General features: G+C 36.3%; 1 protein-coding gene across 1 annotated transcript in view; it reads right to left on the reverse strand.

Annotated features, from left to right (window-relative positions):
• Window positions 1-5,011: 5,011 nt before the first annotated feature.
• The window catches only part of ABCD3 (ATP binding cassette subfamily D member 3), a 29,201-nt gene continuing 21,087 nt past the window's right edge, over window positions 5,012-13,125 (reverse strand). The window contains exons 17-23 of the mRNA XM_031614735.2: window positions 13,021-13,098; window positions 12,864-12,929; window positions 12,678-12,767; window positions 12,345-12,464; window positions 11,828-11,932; window positions 10,129-10,185; window positions 5,012-9,403 (exon numbers count right to left, since the gene is read on the reverse strand). Coding sequence (XP_031470595.1) covers window positions 9,326-9,403; window positions 10,129-10,185; window positions 11,828-11,932; window positions 12,345-12,464; window positions 12,678-12,767; window positions 12,864-12,929; window positions 13,021-13,098 — 594 coding nt within the window. The 3' untranslated portion in view covers window positions 5,012-9,325. The remainder of the gene's footprint in view (window positions 9,404-10,128; window positions 10,186-11,827; window positions 11,933-12,344; window positions 12,465-12,677; window positions 12,768-12,863; window positions 12,930-13,020; window positions 13,099-13,125) is intronic.

Consider the following 13,125-nt stretch of genomic DNA (forward strand, 5'->3'; position numbering starts at 1 on the left):
AGGATCTCATTTATATGAAAATATAGCATCTGAATAAATGTATATTCCTTATCACCAATCAGGAATACATTAATACCATAGCAATATTTTTCACTCTCTACAACTTCCCTTGCTCACCATATCAGATCAGAAACTTCCAGAGCATTTCCTAATATTGTTTTGAGCATCTCAGTGCACGCACTTACCATTAAAAAGGTACACTTCTAGTGACTACTTAATTAACAATGAAGTCAATAATCTGAACTCAAAGAATATTTACAGTTCCAGTAAATCTCAATGCCACCTTTTTCTTTCTGTTTTCACATTTCCTACCCTCTTACTTCAGGTCATATCTAAAAAGCAAAGTACCCTAACATTATTATAATCACAAAACTTTCTCATCAGAAGAGCAGTTTAATTAAAAATCTCCATCCTCTGAATAGATGTTCTCCCAGTGTGATCATATTTTTAATTTGCCCTTCAGTGGTCCTAAAGCTAAATTAAAAACTGAATGTAATAAAAGAGCTAAAATAACAAGGGAGATTTTAAAGCCTACTCCAATAAACAGTCATTATTTCTGCCAAAAAAAAAAAAGGTGGTATCTTTAAGCTTAATTAAAAGAGTATATTCTTGATTAACATAAAATATTTCCCTTCTGCTGCTTTTGTACTTTACCATTCATGTCCAAAACACATCTTCACAGAGATTATAGTCTTACATTCCATCTTTCCACTTTATTCATAAAATATCCATTTTCTTCCATAGATCAAAGATGCAACCATATCACCATATGTTGCTGCTTCAGCTATCTCTATTGGAGTAGAAGCATAAACACATCTTGTTTACTTTTCATAGTGTGAGATCACAATAGCAGCACTGGATAAGCATTTTATACTCCAGAAACCATCTCTACAATGCTAATCCTGCAACTGAACATTCAGTACTACATTCCAGGCTACTTAGAACTAAGAAAAGATGACCCCAAGTGGCAAAAAAGAGGCATAATCACTATGTTATTATCAATCTATTTTTTCTTAAATGACCAGCATGACAATCCTGTTTGAATCCAGATTTCACCAGAACTTGAAGGAAAAGGTCATACTGAATTTATTAGATCTCTTTCCTATTAGTGAGGAGCAATGGATAACTTGAACAGCTCAATGAGACCCAATGGGAAATCTAGGAGCAGTTCTCTCCCTGGATACCTCCTGAATTCCTCCATGTAATCCTTATTTCACTCTGCCATCTTCTCCAAGGACTTCAGGTTATAACACATCTCATCTTGTACAACTTTCTAGCACTGTTGAAAACAAGGCCACCGTCAGCAAGTACTTATTTACCCTTTGCTTAACAATGTTAAAATTTGCACAAATCCAAATTCCTTTACTCTCAGAAAACTCAGTGGTTCAGTATCAGTGTAGGGCAACAAAGCCAGCGAAGGTTCTGGAGCACAAGATTTATGAGGAGAGGCTGAGGGAACTGAGATCATTCAGTTTGGAAAAGAGGCATCTAAGAAGAAACCTTACACCCTCTAGAAATATCTGAAAGGAGGTTGTGGCAAGGTGGGGGTCAGCCTATTCTCTAACATCATTAGTGAGAGGACAAGAGGGAATGGCTCCAAGTTGCACCAGGGGAGGTTCAGACTGGAAATTAGGGAAAGCTTCTTTTCCAAGAGTGGTGAGGCACTGGAACGGGCTGCCCAAGGAGGTGGTGAAGTCACTATCCCTAGAGGTGTTTAAGGAAAGGTAGATGTAGCATTAAGGACATGGTTTAGTGGGCAAATTAGCGGCATTAGCGGTAGGTGGATGGGTGGACTAGGTCATCTTAGAGGTCTTTTCCAACCTTAATGATTCCATGATTCTATCAAAAGATATTCATACAGCATTAAATCTCTTACGAGGCTTTCCCTATTCAAGATAACTGAAACACAGAACAGATTCCTGTCGCTGTCCTTGTAACTATTAAGGAATGGATTGAGACCCCCTGAGAAGCAGCTATGATCTTTTAGGAGCACTGAAAAATGTGTTACTACCTCACAGGGTATAAAAGCCCTGTGTAAAAGCCATGCAGGTTACGTTGCAGTGCAAGTATGTACTGAACTGTAACAACACGTTCTCTGTCTGGTGACAAGTTAAAAAAAAAAAGGCACAAATAGGGAAAGACCAGCTGGAACGCAACTAGATTTGTAACAGTGGCTATTTTGGGCTTCACATGCCTTGAGTTCTACTAAGCTTGCTTCACAAAGCAACTTCCAAAAAAAACTTTTTGGGGAATTCTCCCCATTCCAGGGGCAGTGACAGGCACAAGAAGTTGCCAGAGGAACAGGTCTCAGGTGAGAGACTACTCTGCTTGTCTGTGCAGTTTCTCTCATGAGGACCAATAACTTACCCACAACCTTGGGAACACAAATACATGGCTGTACACAGGAGCTACCTGCCTCTGAAATGTACCCATGTAAGGACCCTGTATCCCACTGATATGATGCACTCCAACACCGCAGAGAAGGGCAAGGAAGTTTGCAAATACACCCTAATCATTAAGATTTTTGTGAACATCAAAGGATTAAATTCAAGCAGCCCTTCCAAAACTCTCTTAGGACTGTTATAAACACAACTATCCTAACAGAAAGTTATAATTAGATTTCATATAATCTACCTAGCATTTGTGAGTTTAGAAAGGCTAGAATTTCAATATGCAGAATTGACTTTGGTTCCCACTTCCCTGTTTCATAGAAAAAAAAAAAATACACAACACCTGCCAGTGGTTCTTAGCTTTCCAGAGAAGTCCTGTTGCAATATATAAGATTGCATTGGGGTTCAAAGAAGCCTTCAACACACACTTATTTCTCCTTAACCATTGTTTCCTCAAACACTTCTGTTCATTGGTCCCTCTATGGAGGGTTATCCTGCAGTACTGTACAACATCTGGCATATTAGCAGCTTCTGACAGCTGTTTTTAGCTCTGTGGCTTTTGTGCCAAGGCACTCCTATGGCAGCACACCATGCTAAAGTAAATAAATAAAGGGCCAGTTTACTTTGAGAAGCATCTTCACACTACTTAGCTTATCATGTTTCACAAAGATTAAAGTAGATTTTCAGTCTAGTAAGCAGTTTTAGTATCTGATAGCAATAAATGCTTACATCTAAGAAAATAAAAGGCACATTTGGTTGTGTAGAGGAACATCTCTCCAATCGCATACGTGGTGTGGCTTTTCCAGAGCAGCATTCTCCAAACTTTTTATGATCAGGATTTCTTTTAACATTGTCGTGATTTGTGCCAAACTCTAAAGATACTTTAATGCATAAAATCTGCTCTGTCACAGAGGTGGAGTTCCCAAGTAAATTAGTCTCAGCAGTCTAGGTTTTGCATAGACAGCTTTGACCTCATTTTTCCAGTTCTGTTCTATTTTGGTATAGCATCATGTGTGGATGCCATGTCTCCCAGAATGAGGGACAGATGGGAAATGTTGGTCTATGGAAAAGCAGAACAGGCAGCAGGGCTGGACACTATTGCACAACAGCTCCTCTTGCCAGTAAAAGCCTCTGTATCTTTATACTACAGACTCGACAAAGGACACCAAAAGCAAGGTTTCTAACCAGAGTTAAAGACGCTGTGAGTGCTGGGGCTGGTTTGGGAATGATATATTTCACAGAAGTTCCCCTTCCCTCACATTTTATAAAGCCGACTGTATGATTACTATTACTCTGCTGCACTCCTCGCAGAATTACTGGCAATGTGTCTTCAGTTTCCAAAGCCAGCGCCCACAGAATTGCACCAGACATTTAGGCATATGATTTCAATTTAATCTTCAAATTTATCATGTTTTTTTAAACTATTCCCTGAAGATAGCTTCTGTCTGTGGGCTTCCAGACTATTTATAGTCTGGCTCTGCTTTTGCATACAGGGAAAGAAAATGATACAGCAGCTCAAAGATGACTGTGCAACATTAAAACAAAGTTGTTTTAAGGTTTTAACAAAGATAAATTGCTTTCGTACTAGCTTGGCTGTAATTCTGCTTGAAGACAAAACCACTGGATCTTGCATTTGAATGTATATGAATGATTCTGAGTTTTCTCAGAATGCATGTGTGTTGTAGAAGCCTTTACTAGGCAATAATTCTAATCTTTCAGGTGGAGTTTAAGGCACTGCAATAAAATCTGACTGCAGGTGTCTGGAATGGTGATGGGGCAGTCTGTTCCCCAACGAAGACAGGGAAAAAGAATGCCCACTAATTTATTAATAATAAGCTAACACAAGGAAAAAATAGGCAGACTAATCTGTAACAATTGTTAATTGTTAACCTTCAAAGTTAAAAAGCCAATTTGCATATGCACAAGATGAAGCTACTTCCTGCATCATTCTACTTCAAAGTTCTCTACTTTTTGTACTTACTATCACTTCATACAGGAAGCACTGATGAGAATCCAGATGAGCAACTTCCATGTTGACAACTTCAGACTGAACGATGTATGTCAAAAAACACCTGCTTTGGAGTTCTACTTGGAACAATACAAATGTGTTCTACTATAAAGAAAAGATGCCTAAGACATCAACACCTGAAGTCTCATTTAAGAAATAAAATCTCAGATTTTCCTACCTGTTCAGTTTTCCCCCACAAACTCCAAGCATTAATATGAGTGAGAATCTGGAACCACAACTTGGAGTGAAAAATCAACCAGCCTTTTACCCTTTCCCAAACAACTGGGGATCATGATTTATACAAGGCAGGAAACCTCTTTTCGTGATCATGAAAAGAACTGGCGTAAATCAGGTGATGAAGAAAGGTAATGAAGAAATACATTATACAATATACAGCAGCTTGGTAAACAGCAATTTGAACCTGTATAAACTTATCTACTTGACAAAAATAAACTGATTTTTTTTTTTTTAAACAGGAAAAAAATGAAACAGTCTCCAACTGTTTTTCACAGTTGAATTTCAGGAGATCATTATTGTGAAAGTTTCTACAAACATCTCACAGTATCTGTGATAATGCTATATAATCATTAATGATGGATTTTTATCTCCTAACTTGATGGTAGGACATCTTAATGTTTTTTTCCACATTTCTGGGTCATTTTATGATACCAAAGATTAAGGATGCAGTAGCACCTACTCAGTCTGCAGAGGGCTGAGTCCTAGAGGGAAACAAAAAAACAAACAAGAACAACAACAACAATTCAGTGATTTTTTTTCCTCTCTCACTCTAGTGCTGAATTTACATAGAAGTATCCCCTGGCTTAAGAAACATATAGCTCAAACTGCCAATTCTGCTAAGTTGTAGTGACTCACTTGTCAGTTCCAATTATGACTTAATTAAGATGTCTGTCCAGTAAGCATCATGGTGGCGTTCCACAAAGAGAACCACACTGCTGCTTGGATTCCCACCAGTTCATCGCTTCTATACAGCATACAGCTAATTAAATGGCAATGCCTCCACAATTTTCTTCATAGTACAAGTCACCCTCAAACAGTGCTCAGTTTTACATTTGGACTGAACAGCCAGGTGCCTACTAAACCATCTGTGCCTCTTTTAGAGAAGAAACATTCCAACACATCTACAGGCCAGGATGCAGTTTACACTGCCAACCTTTCCCAGAGTAACCCTGTTATTTCAGTTTCACTGCTCCATAAATCAATATTTTCCCTTTACATAATGAAGAACTGGTACTGATGCATACAAAATACTTGTAAGGAATTGGGTAGCAGAAAGGCCAGAATTCTATAAGCAGCAAACTTTACAGCGCTCAAATTATTAGAATATTAAATATCACATCTATAATGTAAAACATCATCCAGCTCTTCGGTTAAGTTGAACAACACTTGATTTTTCAATTGAATTTGAGAGGCTTCCTTACAAAGCCAGCTCTATTCCTTTACATATACAAGTTTGTTCGATATTCTTAATCTCAGTTAAGAAAAAACCACTAACATTAGAAGCACTGATGACAGGATAACATCCCTGCTATCAATTCATTTAGGTAAATCTATCACTCTTAGATTACACAGTTTCAAGCATCCTGATGGGGGAGATCTACCACAACAAAAAAAAAAAAAGAAAAAATCACAAATACAATACATGTAACTTCCTCAAAGTTCAAGGAACAGGGAGCATTCAAAAGAATTACCACATAAACACATACGTTAATCTTATGCAGGCAAATTTTGAGGGATAAGAAGTGGACAAAGGATGTAGGAGAGAAAAAGAGAGAACAGAGGTCAAAATCAGAGCAGATTTAAAACAGATTAACGCACATACACACAAAGCAATTGAGTTACAGATCTTTGAGTAGTGTTCATATTTTTGTTAAGCCTACAACTGCATGGCATTGTCTGGCTGATGCCTGGATGAATATCAGGCAGTACCATCACCTTTATAAGCTGAACACAAGTCAAGTAGCTCAGTGAGTAATTCAGTATTTGCTGAATACATGTTCTGTATTGTTACAAAAATCCTAATCACATCAAGAAACATCAAAAGCTTAAACATATTTTGTCTTTAGATTTATTATTTCAGAGGCACTTAATGTCTTACATTTATATAGCGCCATTTTCCCCTCAAAAACACTTTACAGTATTTACATACAGGAATGTTTCCCACCACTGTTGAAATGCAGCCACCTGACCAGTACCAATACCATCTTCAAAGCATCAACAGTTCAGTACTCTGCCTTACCAAGATAGATCAGAATTCCAATTTACAGAATTCCAACTTGTGCTATTAAAAAGACTTAAGAGCTAAAATACAGCATCACAGTGCAATTCTGCAACATAATTGAGACTTGATCACTTTCATTAGGTTTTACAAACATTCATTTATATCAAACCTATCTCAAAATACTTCAATATAAGGCCTTTTAAGAATATCATTCTAAAACATTTCTTGTATTATTTCATAAGCCTTGTTTGCAATCAAGCACAGAATACTTTCTCTTCCCTCTCAGTACATTTAGAAATGCTAGGTCCTGACCCGAAATATAGCATCTTCCATGTCAATGAATGTCACGTCGTCTATAAAGTCAAATTACTTTCCTTGGTTATAAAATAGGACTTTTTTTAGTTTATTAAATAAATCTGGAGGTTACACAAAATTCTATTAGTGACCAATTGAATTGTGAGGAACCACAGGACTGGTTGCTAGGGTTCCTTATCAGTGTACCGTGTATGGTTTTACTTGTCAGTGTTAGAAATTTGTTGAAGTATCCCAAGTCTGCCCTATTCACAAACATAACAGCAACTTCCTCATTTTAATTGATTTTTTTTTCTTCATGTTTCACAAAGGGGCTAGTATATCAACCCTTCCAAGAGAAGTTGTTGCATTTGTGCTGACAATTTTCACAAGAATAGCTATCTGGCATTCATATTTTCACAGTTACAGTCAAAAAAATATTACAACCTCACTTAACGCATGCTGCTACCTGCTACAGTACAAATTAGGCTGATATGCAAATCTGAGTGAGCAGAATTTGTCTATTGTTTTCTATTTGTGGAACGAGCATAAAAATTTATTCTGGCACCTTATGCTCCTGAATGTGACACACTTTGACTTTCCTCTATGCATCCTACCACAAATCTACTGTGATCAGTGGATTCTTAGACTAGGATAGCTGTTTGCATTTGAATACTATCAAAGAATACTAGCAGTGAAAGTCAAGGGCAAGAACTACGATCAAAGGAAAAATACTAACAGGTAGCAATCCCAACATGAAAGATGATGAAATTAAGGAAGTCAACATACAGCAGTACATCCAAATTCATATCCGTTTTATGAAAAGATATTTTTAAACCTAAGCCTGTGACAAAAGAGGCACAGAGCAGATTTATTGCATATTTTATGCATGCCTTCATATAAAGCATTCCTATATTATATCTTATGTGGAACAATAAGGAATTATTAGACCTTCAATGTACAACAGGTATTGCAATTTTTTGTTTTAAAGCTTAAACAGTAATTCAGTTTGAGTTATACCTTCCTACTCCCCGATGACAAAATTCACCTCGCTGCATCTATGTTTGTCAAAATCACATGACCAGAGTCATCATCTGTATGGGGGAAAAATGGTTACAGTAAACAATTTAAGAGTTTAAATTCGTCAAGGGATTTGGCAGCCAGAATAATAAAACCAGCAGGGACTAGTCATACTTAGCACTGAGAACTGCTGGTAAATTTTTTATTTTTATTTTTTAAATCATAAATCAAGAAACCTCACAACCAAAATTAGAGAAAAATTTGAAGGATGAAAGTGTTATTTTAGGCTTCACAGACTAGAAAAATCTGCCTATCAAGGAGTACCATTATCACTTACTTTCAAAGTCATATCTGTAAAGCAGCCAAAACCACAAGAAGATCTGATTTTTTGAAGAGGAAGAAAAGGAAAAGTAGCTGCTGCATCACAAAACTGAGCACACACACACACAGGATACACAACAGTCTATTAAAATTATCTTCCAGAGGAATGATCTGAGTCTTTTTTAACTTCTACCAATTTCAAGAGAAGAATGATTGCTCCCAGGCTTCGTGGGAACTATTTGGCTTTCTCAGCTGAAACATCATCTTTCTTTTCCCCTTCTGATTAGTCCTTTCCTCCCTCAATTTCCTCTCAACTCTTTGTTACCATAGGGTTTCACTGACAGAAAAGGTGGAGCTATAGAAGAGGTCTTAATAAATCAGAAGAGAATGAGATCGGTGAGCAGCAGATGACTGCATGGACAGACAAAGATTGAAAGAAAACCCAAAACCCAGCACAGCACTAGCTTAATTTTCTTAGCAGAAGGAATTAGTTTCATCTTTCAGATTCAGTCCGTTCTTTATCGGCAAGGGTGTATTGGCTACATCACAAGGCTTGGTGAAGGAAAAGGCTCTTTCATGAACCAACCAGAGCATAGATCTGAAGATGGGATAATGTCCTGCATTGTGTGAGATAACTCAGAAATATGCATAGAACAGAGCAAAATATCCAAGACCGCTTTGCAGGAACAAGAGAGAGGTAGCAACCCTAATTTAAACAGGGCTTTTCACTGAAGGGAAAGAAGGTCTACAAAAGTCAAATCAGCTGATTTCAAATGGTTTGCATCCCAGGATGAATCAGGTTACACTGATTTAAGCCCAATTTAATTTAGGCAGGTTTTTAAACCACAAGAATAAAGACATTCTTAGTACATATTAATAATTAAACCAACATATACACAATTAGCAATATCCTACATAATAGTAAACGCTTAAGAGCTTGTTTTAAGTTATCCTAGTTAATTTGTTTAAAAACAAGCTGAGTAAATTTACTGTACAAGGTTTGCCATTCTACACATTTCCAGTAATCAGTCTCTGTAGCAGTTCAGTTTATGAATTTTAAGATCCAAATTCAACTGTGTCTTCAGTTATCTTCTTGAATTCATAGTTTCCCCTGCCATCCATGTGCAAGTAAAACTGAAACAAAAACACATACATTATCAATCCCTTAAAAATTACCAGCCCTGTAAGTGCATAAATAAGTTACAATTTTTAAGTAGCTTCAACATAAAATCTTAAATTCAGCTGGCCAGGGGGTCCCACCTTGTGCTTCACTAAATTCAATTACCTCTGGGAGAAAAAAAGTATATGTATGCAAAACGTACATAAACACACACGGGTTTTGTTCTTATCAAACACCAATCTACTGGTCACACCCAGACTTAATGTCGATCTTCTGTCTGTTGTGACAATATATTAAAATTATACATTCGTCCCTCTATATTAATTCAGCATCCACTCCATCTTACACACAATTTGGGTAAAATGTGATAATACTAGTAATGTATTAAATTTGAAAAAAAAGTCTATGTATTAGAGAGAAATTTATGTAGAGGTTTAGGAGGTAGGTATCTTCTGAAAGCAAGTTCTCCATACTTTTTACTGAACTCTCATTAAAGTTGATTTGCAGTTGGATTAGGGTTATTTTTTCAGGGGCATTTTTTTTAGGCTAAAAACTTTTCGTAATTGGAAGAGCAAGAATATTTCAAATACTGCAACAGGATTATGAAAGAATGACCTTTTAATAAAACAGAACATGATCTACCAGGAAATAAAATGTGAACATCTTGAATTTAATAGAAAAATACAAAAGAAATCTCAACCAGCTACAGATATACTTAGCAAAAGGATAGATTACGTACATCATGATGTTTCCAGAGTGACTTCCGGTGGGAGACAGTGAAGAGCGTAATGCCAACCTACATGAATAAGGAAATAAGGCAGTTAATTTCATTCTTCTCATGGAGGGATAGTATTTATTTTTCAGCCTGATACAGCTGATGAAGTTAAATTCATAAACACAAGCTTCCAGACCACTACTAGTAGTGTAAATATGTAGTCTTAATGCAAGATCTTACAATTTTAAAAAGTTCTAACTTTTCCAATTGATTTCACCATTCTCTTGCTTCTGATATTTTGGTAGAATTAATAGGGCAAGGAAGATAAAGTTTCAGGTTACAAAAATATAGCTGATAATTAAAAACTGTCTACTTAAACATGAAAAAAAGTCACGAATCCCCAGGCCACAAAAGCAATTAATTATAAATTTTGTAAGCAACAACTTAAAGGCAATTTTCCTTGCAACTCAGTTAACTATGCATTCCCAGCAGCTGTACCAAATAAAAGACAAAATGGCTCCAATAATAAAACGGTAATTTTCTTAGTTTCTGCAAGGACAGATTAGATAGGAACTCTGTTTCTCAGTAATATGCATTAGTCACCTGGCAACAGTAATTCTAAAAACAAGTGGACACTCCAGTCTTAATGAAATAAAACATGCAAAACTGTTCTTACAAAATTTTCACAGTATTCAGTTATGTGGCAAAATTACTTCAAGAAACAATGTCTATTACTCCACAGTCCTCATCTAATGAGAGTTCTGAAGCAGAGTATCACATGTACACCTAAATTACCAAGAGACTATAAAACACTTATCAAACCCTAGCACGCATAGAGAGACCTTGCATACCCTAAGCTTTTCTTTTTCCCCCCTTCAATAAATTCTATACTAGGCATAAGATACAGTCCACTTTATACTATTTTCAAGTTTCCTCTTAACCACAGATATAATTCTAGAGATATATTTGAGGAAAAAAAATGCGTTTTCAGGAGCATGTTTCAAATAACTCCTGAAAACTAAGTAAACTCTTTTGCTTTTCTTAGCCATGATGAAGAACAGTGGATGAATACTAAGGAAAAAACAAAAGATTTTCTTAGTAATACAACCTCAGGAATGCAAGAAAGGAAGAAATGAGAAGGCAGGCAGTGCCAAAGTTCTTCTGCAGCACTGATTCATGAAGGCCCTGAGCACTCTCCTCCAGAAACATCTTCATGCACACCCTGAATACTTCATTGCGTACATATACAACACATATCTGAGCTCCCTTGCTAGGTGTGAAACAATTCTAGGCACTTATAAGTTTTTTTCTAAAGTAGTAAAGAATACTTATCTGGAGCTGGAAGATGCAGCCTGGCCCTCTCAAATAATAAAGAAAAAAAGATTATCTTTCTGCAAGGCACCATAGAAGCATGCAGAATGTCTGGGATGACGACCAAGTTATTTGCTATGTAAATCACAGAACTGCATAGGTGAGAAGAAATGAAATAGCAGTGGGCCATTTCTACTTCAGAGATTCATGAGGCATTACTGCAGGAAGAAATAATTACACTAAAGTGATGAAACATACATGTATTCACTGTATAAGGACTGGCACAACTGCTATAGCTAGCAATTTTATCTCCAAATGTCAGTCTTTCTAAATTAGAAACTCACTAAAAGCCGTGAGAGTACAGGAATGCTTTCTTGTACAATTTACTGAAAAATAAAAGGAAAGGAATTACCTTTCGGCAGTGGCTGTAAATGTAGCCTTCTACATCAACACTAACAGCACTGGTACATTCATCCAGAATTGCAAACTGGGGCTTATGATAAAACAGTCTTGCCATCTAGAATGCAAACCAAAGGAATTACATGGATACAAGACTGCAATCAGTACAGTCATGTGACAATTTAGACTTAAAATCAATGTCCAAAAATTTACTGTGGCAAGAGAATTGAGAGCTGTATGTTACACCGTTGACTTTTTTTTTTTTTACTTGCAAAACCATTATTTTAAAAACATCTTTCACATAATCAAAGCACAAGGGATGGTACAAGCTCAACATTCTTACTACATTTCAAGCAAAACTAATTGTTACTTCAACTGTTTTTGCTGTATTCAGATATTTCACTTTTTGAGGTTTCCTTCTTTAAGTAAAATACCAATATTTAATACACAAAATTTGCTTAAAATCCAGATTGCATTTTCAACTTATTTCCTGTATATATTTTTTAAGTACTTATGCTTTTGAGACATACAGCCATTCTCTGTTTTTCTCCTCCACTGAGTACATCCATCCAGTCCTGAACACTGTCCCAGCCTCCTTCACGCTCCAAGATTTGACCCAGCTGGACGTTATCCAAGTACTCCTTCAGCACCTTTTTTGAAAAGTAGTAACGAAGTTTAAGTGAACTTTAAAAATATATATATTTAGAAGAGTTATAAAGGGTTATCCTACTATGCAGGTGTAACATCAATCATGATAAACATTTAAAAACACTACATTTAGTTTGTTTCTATAGTATCAGTATTTTTAATTTAAAGCATAACCATTTGTTTGAATTAATATGAGCAAATGAATCACTTGTTACCTGGTCAGAAATCCCTTTCTTTCGCTGATCTTCCAAAGTATCTGGGTATATAACTTGATCTCTGAGTGTTCCAAGAGTCATATATGGTCTCTGAGACAGTTACAGACAATAAGTTATGTCAAATATTTATAAACAGTCATCAAAGGAAGAAAGAGAAGACTTGTTCGTTAAAGTACTTTGTCTCACCTGAGGAACATAGAATAACTTTCCTCTTACAGGCTTTGTTAAACGTCCACCAAACAAAGGCCACAGCTACAAGAAAAAGATTTAAACTTGAGGAAAAAAGTTCTACAATAGTGTTTCTGTTGTAGATTCTTCTAAATCTATTTGAAAGTTTCCTTACTTCACCAAGAACACGAAAAAGTGAGCTCTTCCCACATCCATTTGGCCCACAAATCAGAACATTTGCACCAGATCGAACCTAAAAATGTGAAGACAAAACATTAAA

This window comes from Phasianus colchicus, chromosome 9 (assembly GCF_987193195.1).
Source record: "Phasianus colchicus chromosome 9, bPhaCol1.hap1.1, whole genome shotgun sequence".
Lineage (NCBI taxonomy): Eukaryota > Metazoa > Chordata > Aves > Galliformes > Phasianidae > Phasianus > Phasianus colchicus.